Genomic DNA, 27,125 nt, shown 5'->3' with positions numbered 1-27,125 from the left:
CCTGCATTGCAGGCAGATTCTTTATGAACTGAGATACGAGGGAAGCCCAAGGGGAAGCATAAAGTAGGAGTTTGGGATTAACATATACACACTATTACATATGAAATAGATAACCAATAATGACCTACTGTATAGCAAAGGAAACTACACCCAATATTTTGTAATAACCTATAAAGGAAGAGAATCTAAAAAAATGATATATAACTGAATCACTTTGCTGTACACCAGAAACTAACACAGCATTTTAAATCAACTGTACTTCAAAAATTTAATTAATTAAAAATTAAGAGAATCAGTATTAATTTATTTTTATTTTTTAATATATATATTCTTTTTCAAGTTCTTTTCCATAATGACTTATTAGAAAATATTGAATACAGTTCCCTGTACTATACAGTAAGAGCTTGTTTTTTATCTATTTTATATATAGTAGCTTACATTTGCTAATCCCAAACTCCTAATTTTTCCCTCCTCAGATTTCCCCTCTGGTAACCGTGAGTTTGTTTTCTATGTCTGTGAGTCTGTTTCTGTTTTGCAAATAAATTCATTTGTATCATATTTTACATTCCACATGCAAGTGATATCATATATTTGTCTGTCTCTGCCTGACTTACTTCAGGCTTAGCATAATAATCTCTAGGTCTACCCAGGTTGCCGCAAATGGCATTATTTCATTCTTTTTTATGGCTGAGTAATATTCCATTGTGTACACGTATCTTTATCCATTCACTTGCTTATGGACATTTAGGTTGTTTCTTTGTCTTGACTATTGTAAAAAGTGCTGCTGTGAACATTGGGGTGCACATGTCTTTTGTAAAATTTTTTTATTTTATTTTTTCCAATTTTTTATTATTCTACTTTTCTTTTTTTTATTATTTGTTTATTTTTGGTTGTGCTGGGTCTTCGTTGCCACACATGGGCTTTCTCGAGTTGTGGCGAGCACGGGGTTACTCTTCATTTTAGAGCACAGGCTTCTCATTGCCACGGCGTCTCTTGCTGTGGAGCACAGGCTCTGGAGAGTGTGGGCTTCAGCAATTGCTGTGCATGGACTTAGTTGATCCATGACCTGTGGGTTCTTCCTGGTCCAGGGATTGAACCCCACTGGCAGGCAGATTCTTAACCATTGGACCACCAGGGAAGTCCTGCATGTATCTCTTTGAATTATAGTTTTCTCTGGATATATGCCTAGGTATTACTAGATCATATGGCAACTCTATTTTTAGGTTTCTTTTGGCCAGGCCATGCGGCTTGCTGGACTCAGTTCCCCCAGCAGGGACTGAACCAGGCCAGACAGTGAAAACACCGAGACCTAATCGCTGGATGGCCGGGGAAGTCCCTATTTATTCTAGTTTCTTAAGGAACCTCCATACTGTTTTCTCTCGTGGCGGCACCAGTTTGCATTCGCCCTGCCCCCACTCCCCAGCAGTGTGTAGACAGTTCTCTTTTCTCACACCTGCAGAGAAGTCTTGTTTTTGAACAATCACTGATGGGTGTTGGATTGTGTCAGATGCCTTCTGGCATCTAATGAGAGATTGCCCCATTTTTCTTAGTTGTGGCGAATCTCTCTGATTTTGGAGTGCTAAACCGACTTTACTTTTCCTGGGATAAATTCTACGTGGTCGTGAGCTGGGAGGAGGATGAACGCCTACTCTCTAGGCTGAGCCCCTTGTGCTGAGTTGAGGAGTGTGTCCTGGGTGAAGAGAAGCGGCGATGGGGGGAGGCTCACGTGCAAGAGAGATGCTGGGGTTTACATCCGGGCTCATCCATTCTCCGTTTCCTACCTGCCCTCAGCCATGGGTCCTTACCCGTTACGGAGTCTCCACTCTCTGTTAAGGTAAGAACCTCCCCTTGGGTCATGGAACTCCGGTCCTCAGGGCAGAGGAAAGGCCCTCTTGTTTCTGAATGTGACCAGGATCCAGAACCACTGCGTAACGCCTCTCTCACACACTTCCGTTGGCCGCAAGGGGCTTTTTCCTGCCTGCAGTCCCTGCAGAGAGGAGGGCATGACTAGAAAGTTCTCCTTAGCCCCACCCCCTGCTGGAGATGCCTGGTCCTGGTTTTATCTGCTCTCTGCCTTCCCCACCAGGTTCCAGGATCCTTCTGTCTCCCTGGGAGTTTCCCACAGCTCTTGTTATTTTCTTGTTCTACAACAATTTCGCTTCCGTGTCTCACTTCCATGACATCTCCACGGTCAAGTTTGGCTGATGGATCCTGTGAAGTGAAGTTGCTCAGTCATGTCCAACTCTTTGGGACCCCATGGACTGTAGCCCACCAGGCTCTTTGGTCCATGGGATTTTCCAGGCATGAATACTGGAGTGGGGTGCCATTTCCGTCTCCAGGGGATCTTCCCGACCCAGGGATTGAACCCAGGTCTCCCACATTGTAGGCACACATTTTACCATCTGAGCTACCAGGGAAGCCCATGGATCCTGTAACCCACATTAATTCTGCTTTGCCTGAAATCAGGGTTAGCAGAATTTCAGGAGCTGGAAGTCTACTTGTGACAGAGAACTTAACTGCAATATTATTTGCATAAAGATAATAGAGCAATATCTTCCAAGTATTGGTGTGCTGCAGTCCATGGGATCGCAAAGAGCTGGGCACAGCATACTGACTGAACAAACACAAATCTTCCAAGTATTGAAGAGAAAGAAATTTGGACTTGAATGCTGTACTTAAATTATCAGTCACGATACTAAAGTCTCCCACATGGGAGGCCCTTAATCCTAAATGCCATGTGTGCCAAGGTTATCATTTCAATCTTTGATAACATTTGATTCATTTTAAGAAATCAAAGTAAAAGTAATCCAAAATCTCAGGAGGGGGAACTTATGTAAACCCGGGGCGAATTCATGTCAATGTATGGCAAAACCAACCAATATAATATTGTAAAATAATTTGCCTCCAATAAAAAATAATTACAAAAAAAAAAAAGTAATCCAAAATCACAGATTATGTACAACAAATCAAAGTTGCTACTTTGGGGGGAGGTTGAGGAGGAGGGAGATATTATTAATCTTTTGTGGTAAAATTATTATATATTTCCTAGTAAAACTCTCAGAGGGGTATTGACTTTAAAGTAAAGCCTCCACTGCCTCAGCCTTTTCAGTTCCATTCCCCAAAGGTAACCACTGCTAACAGGCTTCTGTGTCTGCTTCTAGAATGTTCTATACATATTTAAAATATGTGTGTGCCTATACATGGCATGTGAGTGTGTGTACTTTGAATGAATTGCATTATGCTATGTACAATGTTTTAAAGGGCTTCCCTTGTAGCTCAGTTGGTAAAGAACCTGCCTACAATGCAGGAGACCCAGGTTTGAGTCCTGGTTTGGGAAGATCCCCTGGAGGAGGAAATGGCAACCCACTCCAGTATTCTTGCCTGGAGAATCCCATGGACAGAGGAGCCTGGTGGGCTACGGTCCATGGGGTTGCAAGAGTTGGACACAACTTAGCAAGTCAACCAATGTTTTATAACTAGTTCTTTCTTTTCAGCAATATCCTTTTCTTTTTTAAACTATTTTTAAAAAAAATTTATTTATTTAGCTGTGCTGGGTCTCAGCAGCAGCAAACTGGATCTTTCGTTGCAGTGCACAGTCTCTAGTTGTGCTGTGGGCTCCAGACCTCAAGGGCTTCAGTAGTCACACCAGGTGGGCTTAGTTGCTTTGAGACAAGTGGAACCTTAGTTTCTGGACCAGGGATCGAACCCACGTCCTCTGAAATGCAAGATGGATTATCAGCCACTGGCCCACCAGGGAAGTCCCGACGTAGCTTTATTGCTACATATAGACCTCACTTGTTAGTCTTAAAGGCTGCATACATCACTGTCATGTAGAGGTGCCACAATATGGCAACGATTTGTTGAGGACATTTGGCTTGTTTACAGTCTGTTGTTGCAAATGAGGCTGAAATGAACACTCTTGAGCAGATATCTTTCTGTTTTCCTAAGAATGCATCTGAAAAATAAATTCCTTTCTGGAAGTAGAAATGTTGAGTCAGAGCAAGTTGCATTTTAGATTTTGATTGATGGTGCCAAACTGCCATCTCATGGCACAGAGCCAATCTACACTTATTTTTTTCACACATTGTCTGGCACTGGCTTTATCCATCCTTTTAAATTTTAACTAGTCTGTCTGATTGATAAAGGTGCTGTTGAATTATTTTACTTTGAGTTTTGTGCTTCTTATTTTTAGTGTCATTTTGTAAAACTTTGTCTCATGGAAGCTTACCACCCATCCCAGCCCTCTGCCCTTCCCCTCCACCAAAAATCACAAGTATAAAAGGAATTAACTGAATAACCATTAAATATTTACGTAGTCTTGTAACTTAACCCATCTTTACTTTTACCATACTATTCTAAACAAATTTGAAAGTCATTATTTGAAACTAACAAAAGTCTGAATGCTCACTCTTTAAAAATTTTTAATCTTGTTCATTAAGTAGGAAGTGCAACCTTTCTAGAATAGAGGGTAAAAAACATCCAATGCTTTTCAGCTCTATGAATCTACCGTCTAAAGAAAACCAAAAGAAATATGCTAAATTCTTTTCTTTAAAAATACTTACACTGAAAGCTTTTAAGGGAAAGAGAATATTTATTATTATAGATTTTATAGGTTCTGTGCAGAAACTCAGTGACCTAATTTATATACATTTTTCAAAAAGAAAGCATTTAGGAATAAACCTAACAAGAGGGTAAAATAATAACACTTCAATGAAGACTATAAAAGTAGACTTAAATAAAATGGTATACTATATTTCTCAAGAATATAAACTCCACAAGAGCAGGTAATTTGTTAATTGCTGTAGCCCCAGCACCAAGAACAGGACTGGCACAGACATGCTAAGTAAATACATGTTAAATGGATGAGTGTGCATGGATGGAAAGATTTAATACCATAAGATGCCAATTGTCACCAAATTTATGCATAAATTGAATATAATATTAATAAAATCCTATTGTCCTTCTCATGAAACTAGACACTCAGAAATTCACAAGAGACCACAATGTTAGAATGTTGAGGATTCTTTTGAAAAAGAAGAATAAGAAAGGAGAATTTATCTTATAAGAAATCAAAACATATTAGAAAGTTATGGCAACTGCAATGATTAGGTATTGACACAGAAATGGATAAATAGACTAGTAGATCAATAGAACAGACTAATCTAGAAACACACACATTTATGGGAAATGATAAAAGTAGCATCTCAGCTCAGTGGAGAAATAACAGATTATTCAGGTAAAGGCATTGGGACACCTGGTTTTCCATCGGAAAAGAGACGAAGGTAGCTCTCTCCTTCCCTGGTGGCTCAGAGGGTAAAGCGTCTGCCCCCAATGCGGGAGACCCGGGTTCGATCCCAGGGTCGGGAAGATCCCCTGGAGAAGGAAATGGCAACCCACCCCAGTATTCTTGCCTGGAGATTCTCATGGACAGAGGAGCCTGGTGGGCTACAGTCCATGGGGTCGCAAAGAGTCGGACACTACTGAGCGAATTCACTTCACTTCACTCTCCCTTACACTCTTCACTCACAAAAATTCCAGATGGTTTAGCAATCTAAGCTCCAATACTTTCGTCACCTGATGCAAAGAACTGACTCACTGGAAAAGACTCTGATGCTGGGAAAGACTGAGGGCAGGAGAAGAAGGGGGCGACAGGGGATGAGATGATTGGATAGCATCACCGACTTAATGGACATGAGTTTGAGCAAGCTCCAGAAGATAGTGAAGGACAGGGAAGCCTGGCGTGCTGCAGTCCACGGGGTCACGAAGAGTCAGACACAACTTAGAGACTGGACAACAATAACAAAGCTTTTGGAAAAATATACAGGAGGAAATATAAATTTATGATTTTTGAAAAAGGGTCGATCTTTTTAAATCTGAAAAGAAAAATCCATAGAGGAAAAGATTGATAAGTCAGACCACGTTAAAATTGAGACCCTACAAAAAAATTAATGAAAAGTGACAAGACTGTAAAAAAATATTAGCAACACACATGACAGGTGACAGATTACTGCTTATCCAGAACATATAATAACTTTGCACTTCAATAAAAAGAGTGATAATCAGTAGGAAAATGGAGAAAACCAAACACAGGAAATTTACAGAACTAAATACAACTAAAATGATGCACAAACTAACTATTTATTAATCAAAGAAGTAAAACCTGAACCAATAATGTGATTCTAATCTTTGCCTACAAGAATTTTACTTTTTTGGAAATATCTATTAAACATTTAAAATGCATAAAACCTGTGACCTACTTCTCAGTCTTTACTCTGGAGAACACACGTGTGCGCACAGAGGCTCTTGCTGCACTGTTTTTAATAGTGAAAAACGGAAAAGCTTTTCCGATGAAGAGTTGCCTAGTGGTGGTATATCATCTAAAGAATACTGTGTGTGCATGCTCAGTCGCTCAGGAATGTCTGACTCTGCAACCCCATGGACTGTAGCCTGGCAGGCTCCTCTGTCCATGGGATTTTCCAGGCAAGAATACTGGGGCAGGCTGCCATTTCCTACTCCAGGGGATCTTCTTAAGTCAGGGATCAAACCTGTGTCTCTTGGGTCTAAAGTGAGACAGTTTCGTAAGTAACACATGATTACAGATCTGTAAGAGGTATTGCTGAGTGAGAGAATCACGCTGCTGAACAGTATGTATAATGTGATATCATTTATGGAAAAATAAACAAGTATATTTCCACAGATCTACCCGCATAAATGAATGTAAGGTAAAAAGATTTGGAGGGACAAACACAGAAATGACAACAGTATTTATGTCTCAAGAGTGGACTATAACTGAAAACGATGTAATAATCTAATCCAGAAACTGACCTGTAATATTTTAATTTTATTCAAAACATATCCAGGTATTAATTACTTGCATACTTCTATATTAATTTTTAAAACTTGAAGGAGAGAGAAAGCAAAGACTTTGGACTGGGGTGTAATTCGGGGGTTTGAGGGGTCACTGTCCCTACCCGCTCCCCAGTTTCCATAACCTCCTTCACTCCAGCCACACACGCATACAGGAAATCTGACTGTAATCCCAACTGAACTGTTTCCTAAATAACATTAAGAAAGAATAAACTGTTTTGCAAGTAGTAGCAGAGACAGCCCGTTACCCCACAGACAGATAAACTTTTTTGCAAGCAGTAGCAGAGAGAGCCCGTTACCCCACAGACAGTTGGACTTCACCCCAGGAGTGGGGATGTTTGGGAAGGTAAAGTGGGGAGGAGGGCAGTGTGTGTGGATGGAGGGGGTCTCCGGCAAAGGACTGTAGTCTTAAATGTAGCAGTCTCAGCAGCGCCCTCCAGAGGCGACCCCAGGATGGGAAGCTAGGGGTAATTTGTGCCATGAAATTTGTCAGAAATCTCTCTTCTGGCAGACACATTCTCCTCTGGTAACTCTACACGCTGAAAAACCCTCTGAGCCCCAGTTACACCTGGGCTTCCCAGGTGGAGCCAGTGGTAAAGAACCTGCCTGCCAATTCAGGAGACATAAGAGATGAGGGTTCTATCCCTGGCTCAGGAAGAACCCCTGGAGGAGGGCATGCAACCCACTCCAGTATTCTTGCCTGGAGAATCCCATGGATAGAGGATCCTGGCGGGTTACAGTCCATAGGGTCACAAAGGGTTGGACATGACTGAAGCAACTTAGCCTGCACGCATTCAGACAAACAGGGCTGAGAAGAGGAGTCAACAATGATACAGACTGGTCAGCCTTGCAATGCTGTCAGTCAGTGAAGTTGCTCAGTCGTGTCCGACTCTTTGCAATCCCATGGACTGTAGCCTACCAGGCTCCTCCATCCTTGGAATTTTCTAGGCAAGAGTGCTGGAGTGGGTTGCCATTTCCTTCTCCAGGGGATCTTCCCGACCTGGGGATTGAACCCAGGTCTCCCGCAATGCAGGGAGATGATTTACCATCTGAGCTACCAGGGAAGCTTGCAGTGATGTCACTTGGCCCATTATTAATTAGTTGTAAACATCATAAAGAGCATCTCACATCATCACAGAGCATCTCAAACCTCTGCACACGAATGCAGGCCCACAACCCCCATCGTGGGCCAAAGGCAGGTGGTTTGGGATGATCCATCTTGAGAATCCTCCCCCATCCATACAGAGAATTTAGGGCATTTTAGTATTATTCTTTGAAAATGCTTCAGTTTTTCAAAATTCACTGCCTCATCGCCATGTGTGTGTGAGAAATCAGGGCAGGTCCCTTGATGCCTATGAATCACTGCAATGCCTCATGCCTGGCACTGGGCCTCTGGGCTGGTCCCCTAAGTGCCCACGTGAGCTTTCTAAAGTGAACTCTGACCACGCACTTCAGGGCCTCCATGGCTCCCTGGAGCCTTCAGAACAAGCACTTCTCAGGAGGTCAGCAAGAGTGTTGTGTCTTAGACATTGGCCTGCTTCATCAACCTCTCCCGCATGTTGGAACAGTCTGGATGAAGCTCACCAGTGTCAAAGCTTTGCTGTGTCATTCTCAGGGGCCAGAGTGCTCTTCCTTCCTGTGTCCAACTTCTAAACATTCTTCAAGACAACCTCAAATACTAATTCCTCTAAAAGGCCTTCTTTGATGCTCCTGAAGAATTCTGCAAAGGTTGTTGGGGTGCTGTTGGTCTGCATCCTCCTGTGCTCATTGAGGTCAGGGTCTTTGCTCACTAGAGCGCATGGTACCTGGCATGTGCAACGGCTTGGTAATTACTTGTTGAACAATTCTGGGTGAAAGGTCAGGAATAAACCTTCAGAGGCCATTGGGTAAAGAGCACTTGTTTGTAAGTCAAGAGATCTGACCAGTAGATTATTCCGAACTGTCACATTGCTGCTATCGGCAGTCATTTCCTTCCCAGACCTCCGTCTTCCTCATCTGTGCTAAGAGGAGCTTGTATTAAATGTCTCTTCCTTCTTGGGCTCTGACCATTCCCTTAAAAGAGTAAAAGGACACTAACTGTCAGAGCTAATGAGGGTGCTGGGGTGCTTCCCCACACGGCTGGGAGGGAGAAAGCTTGAAAAATGTTGATACCCAGGTATGCAGCAATTATGCTTTCAGGACTTTTTACCTAAGGAAATAATTGAAGAGGTGATGGGAGATATACATGGATAACGATCCTAGTACTGCTTCTAACAGAGAAAATAGGAAATGACCCAAGAATCTTAACAAGAGAGGATTAGTGAATAAAACATAGCATCTCATACAAAATATTATGCAGACCTAAGAATGAAATAAATCTGCTTATTGACACAGATGTCCAGGCTAAATTAAGTATTAAAAGTCAGATTATAAAATAATGTTTAAAGTATGTTCTTTTGTTTTCCAATCATACCTTGCATCTTGCAGAATCTTAGTACCCTGACCAGGGGCTGAACCCAGGGCACGGCAGTGAAAATGCCAAGTGCTAACCACTGGACCATCAGGGATAAGTATGTTCTTATCACTGTTTGAAATACATATTGGATTTCCCTGTGGTCCAGTGGTTAAGAAGCCACCTGCCAATGCAGGGGACATGGGCTCCACCCCTGGTTTGGGAAGATTTCACATGGCAAGGGGCAACAAAGCCCAAAAGCCACAATTACTAAGCCTGAGCTCTAGAGCCTGTGTTCCCCAGCTACTAAGCCTGTGTGCTGCAACTATTGAAGCCTGCACACCTAGAATCCACGCTCTGCAACAAGAGAGTTCAGTTCAGTTCAGTCGCTCAGTCGTGTCTGACTCTTTGTGACCCCACGAATCACAGCACGCCAGGCCTCCCTGTCCATCACCAACTCCCGGAGTTCACTCAAACTCATGTCCATCGAGTTGGTGATGCCATCCAGCCACCTCATTCTCTGTCATCCCCTTCTCCTCCCGCCCCCAATCCCTCCCAGCATCAGAGTCTTTTCCAGGGAGTCAACTCGTCGCATGAGGTGGCCAAAGTATTGCAGTTTCAGCTTTAGCATCAGTCCTTCCAAAGAACACCTAGGATTGATCTCCTTTAGAATAGACTGGATGGATCTCCTTGCAGTCCAAGGGACGCTCAAGAGTCTTCTCCAGCACCACAGTTCAAAAGCATCAATTCTTCGGCGATCAGCTTTCTTCACAGGCCAACTCTCACATCCATACATGACCATTGAAAAAACCATAGCCTTGACTAGATGGACCTTTGTTGGCAAAGTAATGTCTCTGCTTTTTAATATACTATCTAGGTTGGTCATAACCTTCCTTCCAAGGAGTAAGCGTCTTCTAATTTCATGGCTGCAATCAGCATCCTCAGTGAATTTGGAGCCCAAAAAAATAAAGTCTGACACTGTTTCGACTGTTTCCCCATCTATTTCCCATGAAGTGGTGGGACCAGATGCCATAATCTTCGTTTTCTGAATGTTGAGCTTTAAGCCAACCTTTTCACTCTCCTCTTTCACTTTCATCAAGAGGCTCTTTAGTTCCTCTTCACTTTCTGCCATAAGGGTGGTGTCATCTGCATATCTGAGGTTATTGATATTTCTCCCAGCAGTCTTGATTCCAGCCTGTGCTTCTTCCAGCCCAGCGTTCCTCATGATGTACTCTGCATATAAGTTAAATAAGTAGGGTGACAATATACAGCCTTGACGTACTCCTTTTCCTATTTGGAACCAGTCTGTTGTTCCATGTCCAGTTCTAACTGTTGCTTCCTGACCTGCATACAGGTTTCTCAAGAGGCAGGTCAGGTGGTCTGGGATTCCCATCTCTTTCAGAATTTTCCACAGTTTATTGTGATCCACACAGTCAAAGGCTTTGGCATAGTCAATGAAGCAGAAGTAGATGTTTTTCTGGAACTCTCTTGCTTTTTTAATGATCCAGTGGATGTTGGCAATTTGATCTCTGGTGCCTCTGCCTTTTCTAAAACCAGCTTGAACATCGGGAAGTTCACGGTTCACATATTGCTGAAGCCTGGCTTGGAGAATTTTGAACATGACTTTACTAGAGTGTGAGATGAGTGCAATTGTGTGGTAGTTTGAGCATTCTTTGGCATTCCCTTTCTTTGGGATTGGAATGAAGACTGAACTAAGCCACTGCAATTAGAAGCCTGTGCAATGCAACTGGAGAGTAGCCCCTGTTTGTTGCAAGCAGAGAAAGCCTGCCAACAGCAACAAAGACCCAGTGCAGCCAAAATGAAATAATAAGTAAATAAAATACATATTGTATCCACATTTACATATCAAATTATGAAATGGGATGATTAGTCAGTGCTAGGAATATGGGAAATTATTTTCCTTCTTGTTTCTTATTTATCTGAAAGATGACAAAGCTGGAAAGAAAAAAATTACCCATGATCTCACCTGTTTGTAAATATTTATTTATTCTATAACATTTCATGAATGGAAATACATTACAGTATTTAAAAAAAAAAAGTATTTTTCAAAAGCCTATAAAATTCTAGAACCTGATTCACAAAGAGCCACTTGTCCAAGTTCACACACAGCAAGCCCTGGAGGAACAAGGCTGGAAGAGTGGCCCCCTTTCTTGTGGGGCTTCCTGGCAGGTGGGAAGGTACGCCAGGAAGATGTCCCTGTCCCTTGCTCCTCGGCCGAGAGGTGGTCTGGGGATAGACGGCAAGAGTGAGTGCAGGAGGGTGTCTGGAGGGAGGAGGTGTGGGCCGAACAGGACATGGGGGCCATGGTTGGCATGTGCCCAGCCTGACGAGGGCACAGGAAGGCGGATGAACACTGTCATGAGTCGTAGGGCACCTTTCCCGCTGGCACTCCCTTTGCCAGCCTTCCTCTGGGTCTGGGCTGCATCACCCAGCTGACCACTAACCACAGCCAGCTCTGTTCTCTCCTGGTTCCTGAAAACTGGGAGCAGATGGAGGGGGTGTTGGAGGCAGTACCCTACCAAGAGCCAAGAGGAAAGGCAATGAGCAGAGGGATAGAGGAAGTTACCTTGGTCCTCAGCCCGTAACCCCCACGCTCCTCTTTCCTGCAAAGCTCAACGGTCTCCAGTCAGATTTCCTGTGCCCTTAGCCTGCTCCAAGAATGAGGGGCTGCCCACCACGGTTGGCCACAGGGGCCTGGTTACTGTTGAGCATGGGGGAACGGTGTCCGGAGGCAGATTGGGCCATTATCACTCCAATTTCTGTTTCCCATTATTCCCTGGGCTGTCGGTTCCTAACTTTCATCCCTTGCAAAGGAACCCTGGATACTCAGTTGAACCAGAATTTTGGAGAGGGGGATAAAATTTTGCACCCTTTGGGGACAGCACTGGTTTAGCACACATGGGGAGCTGAGATTCTCTGGAGGTGTGCCAAGTTCACAGGCTGGAGACGGTTTTGGTCCCTCCTCCACTGCCTGTTTCTCCCATATGAGGGGGCTCTTTCTGTGCTCCCTGGCCCCAGTTGGGGAGGAGAGAGACTTTAGTCTCCAGGGGCGGGACCCATCTGCCCCAGCCCTCCCCCAGCCTGGAGGACATAAAAGCCCAGGTGCAGCTAAGAGGTGATGCCAATGCCAGGTGGAGCCCTGGAACTTCGGAGGTGGGGTCCTAGAGTCTGTGCGTAGGCAGAACCCACTGCAGGGGCACTGGGTGAAAAGGAGGGGTGAGGGGCCTGGGAGGAGGCGGCTGTGGGGCGCTCGTCTCCCCAACGCACTGTGGGCTTTGCATACTTCGTGGGCACGGGGTCTTGTTGCAGAGATGAAGCTGCTCCTGGTCCCGGCGGGACTCCTGGCAGTTCTGATCATGCTCCAGCCCTCGGAGGGTGCCCCTCCAGGTAACAGTTCAGAAAGAAGGGAAAAGGTGGCGTGTTGGGGTAGTTCTGAGTCCCCGGGATTCCTTTCCTCCTTGTAAGCCACCAGGGCTCTGGGGCCCGATGGGGACTTTGGGTCCATTTCTGACCTCCTGACCTCTCTTCTGGGCAGCTGTCCTGGGGGAAGTGGAGAACTCGGTGGTGCTGACCTGCATGGAGGAGGCCAAGCGACTAGTGGACAAAGCCTACAAGGATCGGCGGGAAAGGTGCGGCTTCTGGGTGAGGCTGTCCCAGGCCTTTCAGAGAAGGAACAGGCAGCGGGGAACGTGCGGCTGGAGGTGGGGCCCTCTGCCGGGCAGTCTTTCTATCCTTGGGGGTAAAAACGTCTTCAAGACCATGCCTTGTCTTTGGACTCCCAGGTGCAAACCTTGTTTACAAAGACAAACCTGCTTCCCGGCTCTGGGTCCTTCGAGCGCACAGCTCTGGGCTGGGCCCTGCTGAGTGTCTCCCCTTCCTTTCTCTGGGCTCACCCCTCCTTCCCTCAAGCAGCATCAAGCAGCGGCTTCACAGCGGCTTGGCCAGCCCCATGGAACTCCTGTCCTACTTCAAGCAGCCAGTGGCAGCCACCAGGACCGCTGTGAGGGCGGCTGACTACCTGCACGTGGCCCTCAGCCTGCTGGAGAGGAAGCTGAGGGCCCTGAGGCCAGGCCGCTTCAACGTCACGGGTACAGCTCCCGCTGCTATTCCAGCGCCTCACTCAATCCCTATGGTTCTCCCAACCCCTCCTTCCGGGGGGGTATCCCAGCATCCCCCCACCATGTCCTCAGACCACATCCCCCAAGCAAGGCTCCCCAGCAGAGGGTAGAAAACAGGGGCTCAGCTCCCACTTGCCTCCTACTTCACCCCTTCCACAGACGTGCTGACCCCGGCCCAGCTGAACCTGCTGTCCAAGACTAGCGGCTGCGCCCACCAGGACCTGGGGGTGAGCTGCCCAGAGAAGGACAAGTACCGAACCATCACCGGGCAGTGCAACAACAGGTGCGGCGGCTGGGGGCCGGCCCTCGATGGCGGGCGGTGGCTGGAGGCTGGGGACCCTACCAAGGGGTGTCAGCGCCCTGTTTCCACCCCTGCAGGCGCAGCCCCACGCTGGGGGCTTCCAACCGCGCCTTTGCACGCTGGCTGCCGGCGGAGTACGAGGACGGCTTCTCGCTGCCCTTCGGCTGGACGCCCCGGGTCAAGCGCAACGGCTTCCCAGTGCCCCTGGTGAGCCCCGGCCGGGCGGAGGCGGGGCAGCCCGGCCGAGACCGCGGCCGCTGACGCCCCGTGTCCCACAGGCTCGCGCCGTGTCCAACGAGATCGTGCGCTTCCCCACGGAGAAGCTGACTCCGGACCAGGAGCGCTCACTCATGTTCATGCAGTGGGGCCAGCTGCTCGACCACGACCTCGACTTCACCCCCGAACCGGCCGCGCGCGTCTCCTTCCTCGCCGGCATCAACTGCGAAACCAGCTGCCTGCAGCAGCCGCCGTGCTTTCCGCTCAAGGTGCTTCCTCCCGGCCCCACCCTGCGGCCCGCCTAGGGGAGGGGGGCATCGTTCCCCGAAGGGGCCACCCCGCTTCCTGCCCAGCTTTCCTTCCGCGGGTCCCAGCAAGCCTGGCCCTGACCTCCCCCCCGCCCCCCGCCAGCATCTCCCAAAGCCCCCTCCCCCAGCATCTCCCACCCTCTCTGGGCTGACGACCTTCCCACTGCCCCTCAGACTTCCGTGCGCAAGCGCTGGGGGCTCAGTCGTCTTCCCTCCCCACTCAGGGGGCCCCCACCCCCAGCGCACGTCTCACAGAGCCTGGTAGTGGGGTTGGAGCGGGGCTGAGAGTGGACACGTACGAGTAGGTAGCAGGGGAGAGAAGGAAGGAAGGAGGGTCCCAGAGAGAGGCAGACAGGGGCCGGAGTGAGAGACGAGAGGGAAGGGAAGGAAGGGGAGGCTGATGAAGAGAACAGAGAGCGAGCCAGAGACCCGAGGGGAGAAGGAACAGCGTCAGAGCAGAGGAGAGAAAGGAGGTTGAGGGGGAGGGTCGGAGGCCTGGCCAGCGCACCTCCAGGGGGCCCGGGTCCCCCATGCCTGCCCTCCAGCCACCGCCCCTCCAGCTCAGAGGCGCTCTGCCGATGGGACCCTAGGCTCATCCCTCGGGGGCCCTGAGGAGCCTTCCTGCCAGCAGAGGGGCCCGAGGGGCTCTGCTTACTGTCTGGGTTGCCCGCTCTGGTCCTGGGTCCCAGACGGCTTCCCTGGCAGGAATTCAGGGCCTAAAAAGGCAGGTGGACCAGGGAGAGCCACTCCTGACCTCTGTTTCTGGCCGCCGCGAGCCCGCGGGGCCTCTCTCTGCACCTTAGATCCCGCCCAATGACCCCCGCATCAAGAACCAGCAGGACTGCATCCCTTTCTTCCGCTCCAGCCCTGCCTGCACGCAGAGCAACATCACCATCCGCAACCAGATCAACGCGCTCACCTCCTTCGTGGACGCCAGCATGGTCTACGGCAGCGAGGTCCCCTTGGCCACGAGGCTGCGCAACCTGACCAACCAGCTGGGGCTGCTGGCCGTCAACCCCCGCTTCCAGGACAACGGCCGGGCCCTGATGCCCTTTGACAACCTGCACGATGACCCCTGCCTCCTCACCAACCGCTCGGCGAACATCCCCTGCTTCCTGGCAGGTCAGTCCTGGGCAGGGACCTGGACTGATGCAGGGCGCCCCCTACTGGAGCCACGGCGAGCCTATAGCAGAGCCCCCTTGTGGGGTTAGCATTCAGAGACTGCCCTCACCAACTTACAGGATGTGTGTGAATCCAGTTGCCTTGGTAACAAGTTGAATGGAGCTGGAAAAGCAAAACAAAAACAACCTCCCAAAACGACAAGAACAAAACTCCCAAATTTAAGAAGGAGACTCAGGGATGGCCAAGGCGCCTGACTTCATCAATCTAGCACTTTCTCTGTTGCTCCCTTTCCATTTGGGCTCTGCGAGAGGGGAAAGCTGAATCGTCCAGGGACAGGAAACCAGAGAGACAGAGAGCAGCATGGCTCACCTCATCCTCTAGAACAACAGCATCCAATATGGCAGACACTAGGCACACATGGCTATTTTCATTTATATGTAATTTAGCTTAAATTAAAAACAAGCTTGCACTACTGTGCTAGCTACCCTTCAAGTGCTCATTTCAAGTGTTCGGTACCCACATAGGCTAGCGGATTCTATACAGGACAGCTCAAATGTAGAACGTTTTCATCAGTGCAGAATTTCTGTGGGACAGCTGCTCCAGAACATCACCACCTACCCACCTTGATTCCCTGTAATAAAAGAAGGTGGGATTTTCAATTTAGACAACTGGCAGTCCTGGGGATAAGGTTGGGGCAGTGATGGTGGCTGTGCCCAGAAATTTTACTTGATACAGTGTTTTTAACTATGAGCCCAGCAGTGGGTCTGAGGCCCTTCTCTCTGGCCTCTCAACATCTCATGATGGCCCTGCTGGCTGGGCCCTGGGGAGGAGAATCAAGGTCAGCCCCACTGTGGACTCTTCTGGGTTAGAGGAGAAGGAGCAGCAGTCCTCCACCTCCACATGGTGTTGAGTCACGTGTCCCCAGCACAGATAGTCTTGACCTCTTGTCAAGTAATGAGAAGGAAAAGCTACTCTCAGGGAATTTCCTTGACATTGACTTTTAGAGCTGGGGAGCACTGAACCCAGTGTCTTGCAGAAATGGGCCTGGTCCTGATCCTCCAGAGCAGGGTTAGGGGAGGACTAGAGGGATCAGAGTGTCACTATTGGTTCTTTTGAACAGTCTCAGGTGTGGCCTTCAAACATCCTGTGCCCTGACACCCTCTCCCACGCAGGCTGCAGAGTTAGCATGTGGTGAGGTGGGAATGGCAGCTCTGAGCAGGTGGTCGTGGCTTTCTAGAGTCCTGTGTTAAGAAGGATTCTGAGGTTGCGTCTGATTTCTTTTTTTATATTAATTTTTATTTTGGCTGTGCTGGGTCTTCAGTGCTTCATGGCTGTGTGCAGGCTTTCTCTAGTTGTGGCAAGTGGGAGCTGCTCTCCAGTTACAGTGTGTGGGCTTCTCACTGTGGTGGCTTCTTCTGTCGTGAAGCATAGGCTCTAGGGCACGCAGACTTCAGTAGTTGTGGCACACGGGCTTAGTTGCTCCATGGCATGTAGGATCTTCCCAGACCAGGGATCACACCCAGGTCCCCTGCAACGGCAGGCAGATTCTTAACCACTGGACCGCCAGGGAGGTCTGCGTCTAATTTTGTCAGGAGTAAAGGCTGTGATCATTTGCTGTGTCTGACATGGGCAGGAAAACAGGGAGAGCCAACATGCATGCTACTTTTTTGGCCTTCCCTAAATCAAGAAACTGTCAATCAAGCAGTGTTCATGGATCTATCTTGTCCCAGGCACTGGGTTAAACCGCATGTGTTTGTGTGTACGTTGGGTGGGAGGGTAAGATACAAAAAGGCATGGTCCTTGTCCTCCAGGTGCTAGCAGTCTCAGGTATGGGGAGGCGCAAGTCTTGTGTCAGATCTGATGCTTAGTAAATGAGCATCCCTGGCCAGCGCTGAAGAGCTGCTATGGTGGACCAGGGAATCAAGGGAGGCCTCCTAGATGGGGTGCAGACTGAGCATGGTGTGAAAAGTTGAGTGGAGATAAGCAGCATTTGAGGCTTTGGCCCTGGAGGGAGTTTCAGTGGAGCAAGTCCTTTCTCGGAGGGGCGTCTTGGGAATGACAGTAGCTTTTGCTTTCCCAAGGGGACTCCCGTTCGAGTGAGATGCCTGAGCTCACCTCCATGCATACACTCTTTGTGCGGGAACACAACCGGCTGGCCACAGAGCTCAAGCGCCTGAACCCCCACTGGAATGGAGAGAGGCTCTATCAGGAGGCCCGAAAGATCGTGGGAGCCATGGTCCAGGTAGGCAGTCCTGGGCATCTGCGATGCAAGGAGTCGGCAGACTTGGGATGCCAAAGTGCCTCTGCCGCTTCTTAGCTGTGCAAATTAACCCTCATGAGCTATAGGAAAACACCTGGCAGATACTAAGTGCCTGACAAGGGTCACTTGCCTTTCATCCCCTCTTTCCCAAGCTTGCTCTCCTTTCAACTTTCCTGTCTACCAAGAATGATACTGACAGGTTTAAACAGGTAGGTCTAAAATGCTTGGCGCACAGTGAAAGTGGAAGTCGCTCGGTTGTGTCTGACTCTTTGCGACTACACAGTCCATGGAATTCTCCAGGCCAGAATACTGGAGTGCGTAGCCTTTCCCTTCTTCAGGGGATTTTCCCAACCCAGGGATCGAACCCAGGTTTCCCTCATTGCAGGTGGATTCTTTAGCAGCTGAGCCACCAGGCATTCAGTAGGTATTCAGTAAATTCTTCTCCTTTCCTTCATCACATTGTCACTCTTGGCTCCTTTACACACTCCCTCTTCTTTATGGCTCTATCACAGCTCACCCACTCTCCTTATCCTCGCTTATCCCTGAGGGGTGTTCTCCCAATTTTGGGGGAAACATTTAAATGCTTTATTTATTTATTCGCTGCGCTATTTAGCTTTTGGGATCTTAGTCCCTCAAGCAGGGATTGAACCTGTACCCCCTGCAGTGGAAACGCAGAGTCCAAACCACTGGACTGCCAGGGGATTTCCTTTCTCCCAAGTTTTGATGCTCCAGCATCCTCATCTTGTCCCAGGTCATGAACATGCACTCGAGTGCACACATCACACGCACCCCGCGTGTTAGTATTCCTCAACTTTGGAGTGGAGAGAGTTGCTGGTGCTGAGGGTGACCAGGGTGACCAGTTTTCCATTGCCACTAAGAACTTAAATGAGATTTGTTTAACTCTGAGAGGAGATTCCAGAGTCTAGAATCTAGAGTGTGTCTTTTCCCTCTCCTCTCTTTTCACTACGAGAAATCACCTAGGGTGGCCCTTTTCCCTTTTGCCTCCCCTCCTTTTGCAGACACTCGATTGAACTCTACTGTGAGCCAGGCACTTTGTTGCCTACTGAGTAATTTCAAGAGAAATGAGATCCAACCATTGCCCTCAAAGAGCTAGTATGCTAGTTAAGAGAAATGAGACAGAATAACTCAAGGGCAAGGGAGCTATGAAAGGACTCACAAAACCTTTTATTATTTAATCCTCTAAGGCGGAGTGCAGCATAATTACCCGTAATTTACATTTAAGGAACTGGGGCTCAGAGAGGTTAATATCTGGCCTAAGGTCACACAGCAGGCACGCACTCGAGCCCTGTTTATGCCACTTGGTCCCACTATTTGGGACCCAGATCCAGTACTGTGGGAGGCAAATCCTTGGCCTTAGACGAGGGAGGGATCCCGCCGAGTCAGGAGCAGGTGAAGAATCCACAGGGAGGGGTGAGTGGAGAGGCCACTCTGCCTGACTTTCCTTTAGATCATCACTTACCGGGATTACCTGCCCCTGGTGCTGGGGCGGGAGGCCATGCGGAAGTACCTGCCCCGGTACCGCTGCTACAACGACTCGGTGGACCCGCGCATCGCCAACGTCTTCACCAACGCCTTCCGCTATGGCCACACCCTCATCCAACCCTTCATGTTCCGCCTGAACAGTCGATACCAACCCATGCAGCCCAACCCCCGCGTGCCGCTCAGCAGGGTCTTTTTTGCCAGCTGGAGGGTTGTGCTCGAAGGTGAGCAAGACTTCGGCCGGGAGTGAGGGAGTGAACTGGCAGCCGAGGGTGGGGCGGGCGTGGACTTGGTCGCGGGGAGCTGCTGCTGCTGCTAAGTCACTTCAGTCGTGTCCGACTCTGTGTGACCCCATAGACGGAGCTAGGGCGGAATAAATCCTCTTTCCTTCTGTCTTCGGGGCGTCTGATTTCCGGCCTGGTTCACTTGATTCTGCTTGCACATCGAACAACAGAGAGAGGGGCGAGACGGCTTACAGGGAGCCGGCTCTTTCCTGTGCGTTGGGATCCTCAGGGACCCGGGAGGGCTGGGAGCATCTGAGCCTGACGCGTTTGAATGGCTCTATCCCCCGAGACCGCAGAGCCTCAGTGAGGGTCTGCCCCCCGGGGGACCTTGGCGCCAGGAGCCACGTGTGCTCAGCGCTCTCCGCCACTGTCCCCGGTCCGGCTCGCTGCAGCCTGAGCTCTGATACCGAGCCGGACCCTCCCCCCGGCATGCTCCTCTTGCTCCAGGTGGCATCGACCCCATCCTGCGGGGCCTCATGGCCACCCCTGCGAAGCTGAACCGCCAGAACCAAATCGCGGTGGATGAGATCCGGGAGCGACTGTTTGAGCAGGTCATGAGGATCGGGCTGGACCTGCCCGCGCTCAACATGCAGCGCAGCCGTGACCATGGCCTCCCTGGTGAGGGGGCTGCGGGAGCCTCCTGGGACCACCCACCTCCCTGTCCAACGCCTGTCCTCTCCAGTGCCCCCAGCTGCCGGGGCAACCCTCCCCCAACCCTCAGAACCTCGCTCTTAGGATGCGGCCTGAGGTCAGGCCCTTACCTCTCCCTGGGCCCCTCTGCCCCATTTCCAGCACCTTCCACTTCCTTTGTGTTGCTGGAGCCCCCCACTTAGGGTATCACCATAATAACAAGCCCCTGCTGCCCTGAAAACCTGTCTCCATCCATTTTGCTCCATTTTATGTGGATTCTGAGGGGAAGAGATTATTATCACTTCCATTTTACTGATGTGGAGAAGGAAATGGCAACCCCCTCCAGTATTCTCACCTGGAGAATCCCATGGATAGAAGAGCCTGGCAGGCTACTGTCCATGGGGTCGCCAGAGTCGGACACGACTGAGTGACTAAACCACCATTTTACTGATGAGGAAACTGAGGCTTGGAGAAATTCAGAACCTGCCCCAGTTCACCAGCCGAGTCAGGGACAGAGCTGGAATGGGAGCCCAGATCAGCTTACCATCCTGCTGATGCCTGTGCTGTGGGTCAGCTGGTATGGGGCTGATCCTTCCAGACACACCGCACCCATCGCGGGTCTGAGATCTCTTCAGGGGCAAGGAGATGCTCCTGTTCTTGGACCCAACGGGAATGATGACAATTTAGGATTTACCTTAGAGTGGGAAGGGTAGGGGAAGACAGAGAGGCTCCTGGAGAGACCCAGCTGCACCCAGGCTCCCTGGGAGACCAGGCTCCTGGGGGGTTTGTAGATGGGTAGCAGCCCCTTTGTGTCCTCCTCTCCTGCATGGACCTCTGTATGTGGCCTCCCTGTGTTGGGAGGGTGGCCTTTCTGTGACCCACCCACAACCACCCTCTGCTCCTCCCATACAGGGTACAACGCCTGGAGGCGCTTCTGTGGGCTCCCAGAGCCCAACACGGTGGGTGAGCTGGGCACAGTCCTGAGGAACCTGGACCTGGCAAGGAGGCTGATGGCCCTGTACCACACGCCCAACAACATTGACATCTGGATCGGTGGTGTGGCCGAGCCCTTGAACAAAAATGGCCGCGTGGGCCCGCTGCTCGCCTGCCTCATTGGGACCCAGTTCAGGAAGCTCCGCGATGGTGACCGGTGAGGGTGGAGGTCCCACAGCTCTGGCCCTGCCCCTGACCCTCAGGGGGACCCCCCGCTTCCTCCTGCTAGAAGGAGTCCGTGATTTTCCAATGTGTTCTGGGGAGCCTCAAGATCGTCACTGATGTACCCTGAAGCTGTTGAGGGTGCAAAAAGGAGGGATCTGGACCCGTGGTTGTCAAGGAGCGGGGAGAGAAAATGCCACCCTTAGTCACTGCTTCTCCAGGTGCCAGGTGCAGTCACGGGGCCACCAGTCTCCACTGGAAGGTCCCATCCTTGCTTCCCTCTGGCCGCTGCACCTGTTTTCATTCCACTGTGGGTCTGACCTCTGTCACACCCAGTTCTCACCTGGCCCAAACTGTGCCTTTGGGAAACTTTTAACAAGGTGTCCCTCTCTGGGTGGACAAATGAGACACACTCTCTAGGTCCCGTCTGCCCGCCTGGATGTAGCCCTGTCCAGGGCCCAGGGTCTCATGAGGGAGTAGATCCGTCTGTCATTAGTGATGCCTGGAGGCTGCTGGGGTGGGAGCGGGTTTGGGGGGGCACCTGGGCGGCTGTGAGTGGGGCTGTATTTGTTTGAATCCCCCGCCCCGTGCTGCCCAAGGGCCTGGAGTTCTCCTGTGCCATGGGGCTGCTGTCCAGCTTGGTCCTCTGTCACCCAGGAACAGCTCCGGCCTGTGGGGGTCCTCCCAGCCCAGGAGGGCATCAGGCACAGTGACCATGGGTGTCCCCGTGCAGGTTCTGGTGGCAGAACAAGGGCGTGTTCAGCACGCGGCAGCAGCAGGCCCTGGCCACGATCTCCTTGCCCCGCATCATCTGCGACAACACAGGCATCACCGTCGTGTCCAAGAACAACATCTTCATGTCCAACTCATTCCCTCGGGACTTTGTCCACTGCAGCAGGCTCCCAGCATTGAACCTGGCTCCCTGGAGGGAAAGGAACTAGAGGCAGGGTAAGGGGGGCAGCGGGGAACTGAAGGCTGGGCATCTCTGGGCTGGCCGGTTGGGCCCACGGAGTTCTTCCTTCTCTAGGTGAGCCCCTCCCTGTTCTGGGTGCTAGCCAAAAACACCACTAACAACTGGACATTTGTGTATGTGTGTGTGTGCATTTTGTGTGTGTTGCATGTGAACGTGGGTAGTGTTTTGTGTGCTGTGTATATGTGAGTGTGTATTTGCTGATACTAGGGGTGTGGAAGGCAGCAGAGTGGATGGGTGAGACGCACAGACGAAGGAGCCAGACTGCTTGGGTTCAGATCCCGCAGCCTACCAGCTGTGTGACCTTGAACAAGTTCCTCAACCTTGCTAAGCCTGAATTTCCTTTGTAAATAACTGCTGTCATGGCTCCTTGGAGGGTCCGTTGCATCCTCTAGTGTTGGGTTTATCAAACACTTATTACCTGCCAGGCACTGTGGCAGGCATGGGAAACACACAGAAAAAGTCAGACACCATTTCTGCCCTCGTGGTGGTATACCTTGACTGTGTCCTGTTAACAGAGCGATGACCCCAGAGGAGTGGCTATTAGCAGTTGGGCTGCGCGTGGGTTATGTGCTCTGCTTTTTCTTCCTTACCCAGTTCTCTTGCTTTTTCACAGGAGCTGCCTGGAGAGGAACTTGGTCCTTTTATATCATTTGTTTATACCTGATGATTATGATAATAAAGCACCACAGATGGGGATCTTTGCTCTGTGTCTGCAGTGGGGCTGGACCCTCAGCAAGAGGTTTGCCCTGGGCTCTGAACTTGAACCAGAGCGGTCTGTGCTTCAGGGCCCTTTCTAAACCGGGAATCAGGACGGCCAGGCATTCTCCTTGGGCTGATTCATACATAGAAGGCCCTCGGTCCTTGGTCGCCTAGGGGCCAGGCCAAACTGAGCAGACCCTCTTGCCTCAGCTTCCCTGGAGAGCTGGGGCCGTGGGCACCGAGCCCTTCTGTTGGTGCCCTGCCCCAGGAAGTATTATGCTTGCGACATGCTCGCTCTGCATCAGGCCTGTGCCAAGTGTTGGGAAACAGAGGGCACGCAGGAGAGGAAAGAGCAGGAGGTTGATGGAAGGTGGTCCTTTCCGCAGGTGACAAGACATCTGGGGACCCCGTCAGCTGGCCCGGTGGGTCAGAGGCCCCAGGACGGTAGGCGCTTTCTCAGTCTTGCTTTTGCCAGGGGTCCAGACCAGGACAGCAGGCCGGGCTGAGGGAGGGGGAGGAGCAGACTCCCCTGATGAGCGTGCCTGGAACTTAATCCCTCTGCCTGCGTGGTGGATTCCCTCCCGTTTTCTCCCTTCTTCCCACATTTGGGGAGGGGGCCACCCACAGCTGGGGCCTGAAAGGACACGGGCGCCTCGGACATTAGCACCTCCCCCAAGCGGGAGAAACCCTGCTCAGCCCCCTCTCACTGAGGACAGAAAGGGGTCCCGTGGGGTTAAGGGACTCATCTGAGGCCTCCAAGAAGGGGGCCCCAGAGCCAGGGCCGCCCAGGTCTTCTGGCTCCCAGGCTCTCCTGTAGGATGGCTGCAAGCCTCCCACCCCCACCGCGCCAGTCAGGGGGCCTGGGGGTCCCCACTGGACTGACCTTACCCAGGGAGGTCTTTGAGAAAGAACTCATGAGTGTGTATTGGGTGGCAAACTAGGAATATTCTGGAGCTGCCGGTCAGAGGCCTCACAGGCTCCCAGGACTAACCTAGAAGAAGAGGGTATTTCCCTGAAGGACCCCTGGAAAAGAAATTAACTTTTTTTTTTAACTGCACATCATGGTATGTGGGAATCTTAGTTTCTTGACCCAGGAAATCTTAGTTTCCTGATGAGGGATTGAACCTGTGTCCCCTGCAGTGGAAGTGTGGAGTCCTAATCATTGGAACGCCAGGGAATTCCCCCAAATTAGCTCTGGGGGAAATCCAGGCTTGGATTTCTCTGCCCCTGTGGCGATGCCCTGAAAGCTCTCCTGCCACCCCACGGACATGCCTTCTTTGTGCAGGAGCCCCTTCCCTCCTTTTCTTTGAGAGCACTTTGAAGCTGAGAGCACCAATCCGGGCCCTCTAACTGCCCAGACTCATGCACATGACCCCTTTGTGGTGAGACATATCCAAACTGTAAACACCGTTCCTCATTTGGCAGTGATTCCAAGGCCTGCCTTCCAGAGGGAACAAGGTCATCGCCAGCATCTGTAGTCAATCATCAGGTGTTTATTGAGCACTCACTGTGTGCCAAGTACTATGCTGGGGGCCCCAGGACACACTTGGAAGCAGGCTGAAGGCCGAGCTCAAGAAGTTTACAATCTAGTTCAAGGGGAGGAGAGATACAGGTGTCAAGGCTTCAGCCTCAGCCAAGATTTTTTTGGGGAAAGGATGGGTGACATCTGGCAAGCAAGATCGGAAGGCATCTTGGAGGGTGTAAGTCTTGACAGGAGGAGGGTTTCCGAAGATGGAGAGGATGGGGGTGAAGCGGTGGGATTCAAGATGAAGAGCTGGAGTGGCAAGGCGGCTGCCTTGGGCTTGAGCAAGGTGTGCTTGGGGGGCGTGCAGAGAGACTCGGCTGGACAGAAGGCCTGGGACGGGGTAGGGAGCCTGAAAGGGCCGGGTCACTGAGTCTACTTGAAATGGCATCGTGGCCAAGGGGAGCTGTACTGCACAGTGTGGGAGGCTGTGGAGTCTGGGCCCTAATTCTCCCTGGAGGCCCAGGGTGAGAGATCCAGCTTATCAATGGCTGAGCAATCCACAAAGTCATGTGGGTAGTTGTTGGCCTGGAAGGCATGCAGTGGGACCTTCGTGATGTGGGTGTTGTCACAGATGAGGCGCGAGAAGGACACTTTCTGTAGAGAGTCCCGCTGCTTCTCAGTGAAGACCCCGGGGTTCTCCCACCAGAACCTGCAGAGACACAAGCAGGGTCTCCACGCAGCCCAGCTGCTGGCCCCTTCCCACTCTGCCAAAGGGGAAGGGAGGAGGTCCCCGGGGACATGCCCTGGTCTGGCATCGGTCCTGCAGGATGCCCACCCCAATGCCCACCTCCGAGAAGGGCCTCCCTCCCCGCCATCCCTGCTGAGGTCTCATTCACCTGTCCCCATCACGTATCTGCTGGAATTGCCTCCCTAGGAGGCAGGCCAGGAGAGGCCCCACCCGGCCCCTTTCTACCATGGGCTCAGCGTTGCCCCCGATCCAGATGTCAATGTTGTCAGGGGTCTTGTAGAGATCCAGTAACTTCTTAGCCAGTATCTTGTTCTTCAGCACGGTCTGCAGCCCCTTCAGCGTCTTGGGCTGTGAGAGGCCACAGAAGCCCCTCCAGGAGTTGTACCCTAGGGCAGAGAGGTGGAAGCTGTCTAATGCCCTTTGAGGACATGCCCACTCCAGCTCCATCAGCCTCAGAGAGTCTGCGTTCACAGCCTCTGGGAACAGGGAGGCAGTGAGCCACTGTTTTACCCTGTGGCACTTGGGCTTCAAGGGAGCCAGCAGGATATGTGGTGCTTACTGTGGGTCCAGGCATTGCTCTAAGCCCTGTACACGTATGTAAACTGAAGAACAGAGACGCTAAGTCACTTGTCTAAGGTCACACAGCTAGAATTTGAACCCAGACAGTCTGGCTATTAAAGTTCTACATTTAGGAAGGTCCAGTAGTCATTACTTTCCCTCTATTCTCCTTTTCTTAATATTTTCTGGATTTTTAAAACTGTTTTCACAAGTCAGTGGTTGATCTCTTTCATTTGAGGAGCCCAGGCATAGTACCAGATACATTCTCTGGTCTCTGTCTTAGGGAGACTGGAAGATGCCATTTCACAAGTGAGTTTTTAAAACAGACCTCTCTGCCTTCTGTTTTAGAATTGATCAGCTCCTCAGGGCTATAGAGGAGAGTTCCTGGGAACCCCAGGAAGTAGTGAAACATTCCCCAGGCCTGGCTGGACCCTGGGCCCACTCACCAGGCATCCCATGGTCCCGGCAACGCTGTAAGTTGATAGCAGCCAGGTCAAAGCCGTGGATCTTGTGAGTGGGCTGGAAAAGCTTGTTGCGTAGCTCACTCGTCAACATTTTATCCTGATTCATCAGTTTGGACTTCTTGGCCAGCAGACCCCGCACCAGAGGGTCAATTCCACCTGCAAGGGAGACCCAGAGGCCATGTTGGGGGTGGGGCAGCTGGGGACATCTTCCATTGCCGGGCACGCCCTCCTCCTGACAGTTTCTCTTTCTCAGGTGAAAGACGGGCCAACTGCCCCTCTGGGGCTGGAACTGGGAAAAGAAGAACACAGTGCGGCCAACAGGGTGTGCTGGGGGTTGGAGGCCCGTCCACACCACCTGCCATCCTGCGGTGATGCGTGAGCATAAGCTTCAGGGTTTCTTCCAAGCTCCAGTTCAGAGAGTTGGCACCTTCTCCTCCATATGGTCCCCCAAGGAACTGTGCACCATGAGAAGAGATGGCAGAAATCTCTAGAAAATGCTCTGATTTGTCAGGCCTTAAGTAAAAGCCAGTTTCAACACAGCCCAGCCCAGGATAAAGGGGAGCGGGGTCCAACCTTTGGCACTTAATGGAGGTGGAAAGCTGTAGAGAAGAGCAGAAAAGAGCAATTTATTTAAGGTGTGTGTGTGTTAGTTGATCAGTCATGTTTGACTCTTTGTGACCCCACGGACTGTAGCCTGCCAGGCTCCTCTGTCCATGGAATTCTCCAGGCAAGAATACTGGAGTGGGTTGCCATTGCCCTTCTCCAGGGGATCTTCCTGATCCAGGGATCAAACCCAGGTCTCCTGCACAGTAGGCAGATTCTTTACCATTTGATCTACCCGGGGAAGCCCTATTTATTTATTAGACACAGGAATTCTTTCTGCAAGGGTCAGGGAAGCCTGAGGAAGGGAAAGGAAGCAGGGAAAACTCGGCACCTTAAAGACCAGTGCAGGAAAGAAAGAATAATAACTAATATTTAGTGACTACCTTCTGTGTGTCAGGAACC

At 50.6% G+C, this 27,125-nt stretch overlaps 2 protein-coding genes across 5 annotated transcripts in view; one reads left to right on the top strand and one right to left on the bottom strand.

Moving 5' to 3' along the window:
* The first annotated feature begins 1,457 nt into the window (after window positions 1-1,457).
* Window positions 1,458-26,497, top strand: MPO (myeloperoxidase). Of its 3 annotated transcripts, none has more exons than XM_055399447.2 (14): window positions 1,458-1,834; window positions 12,629-12,706; window positions 12,855-12,948; window positions 13,232-13,407; window positions 13,597-13,720; window positions 13,816-13,945; window positions 14,017-14,223; window positions 15,066-15,384; window positions 17,466-17,626; window positions 19,113-19,368; window positions 19,876-20,046; window positions 20,971-21,208; window positions 21,947-22,161; window positions 22,800-22,922. In XM_055399447.2, the coding sequence occupies exons 2-13, from the start codon at window positions 12,631-12,633 to the stop codon at window positions 22,152-22,154; spliced, it is 2,160 nt and encodes a 719-aa protein (XP_055255422.2). In that variant the 5' UTR covers window positions 1,458-1,834; window positions 12,629-12,630; the 3' UTR covers window positions 22,155-22,161; window positions 22,800-22,922. The 3 variants fall into 3 exon arrangements, with proteins under 3 accessions (XP_055255422.2, XP_088684749.1, XP_088684750.1); XM_088828623.1 differs by lacking the exon at window positions 1,458-1,834 and adding an exon at window positions 11,734-12,472; XM_088828624.1 differs by lacking the exons at window positions 1,458-1,834; window positions 22,800-22,922 and adding an exon at window positions 26,374-26,497 and having other exon boundaries at window positions 11,734-12,706.
* LPO (lactoperoxidase) overlaps window positions 24,359-27,125 on the bottom strand; it is a 24,141-nt gene continuing 21,374 nt past the window's right edge. For both annotated transcript variants that reach the window (XM_055399423.2, XM_055399434.2), the window contains 3 exons: window positions 26,103-26,276; window positions 25,247-25,484; window positions 24,359-25,059 (listed from right to left, as the gene is read on the bottom strand). In XM_055399423.2, the coding sequence (XP_055255398.2) occupies window positions 24,852-25,059; window positions 25,247-25,484; window positions 26,103-26,276 (620 nt within the window). In that variant the 3' untranslated portion in view covers window positions 24,359-24,851. The remainder of the gene's footprint in view (window positions 25,060-25,246; window positions 25,485-26,102; window positions 26,277-27,125) is intronic.

This window comes from Moschus berezovskii, chromosome 20 (assembly GCF_049115385.1).
Source record: "Moschus berezovskii isolate FMDL1 chromosome 20, NW_MosBer_1.0, whole genome shotgun sequence".
Taxonomy (NCBI): domain Eukaryota; kingdom Metazoa; phylum Chordata; class Mammalia; order Artiodactyla; family Moschidae; genus Moschus; species Moschus berezovskii.
Note: the sequence above shows the minus strand (reverse complement) of the source record. Positions and strands in the feature narration are given on the sequence as shown.

Bases quoted from the DNA above. Each gene is read 5' to 3' on its own strand.
- MPO (XM_088828624.1), top strand. From the start codon at position 12,631: ATGAAGCTGCTCCTGGTCCCGGCGGGACTCCTGGCAGTTCTGATCATG. The intron at 13,408-13,596 runs GTACAGCTCCCG...CCCCTTCCACAG, and splicing joins AGGCCGCTTCAACGTCACGG to ACGTGCTGACCCCGGCCCAG. The intron at 21,209-21,946 runs GTGAGGGTGGAG...GTCCCCGTGCAG, and splicing joins AAGCTCCGCGATGGTGACCG to GTTCTGGTGGCAGAACAAGG.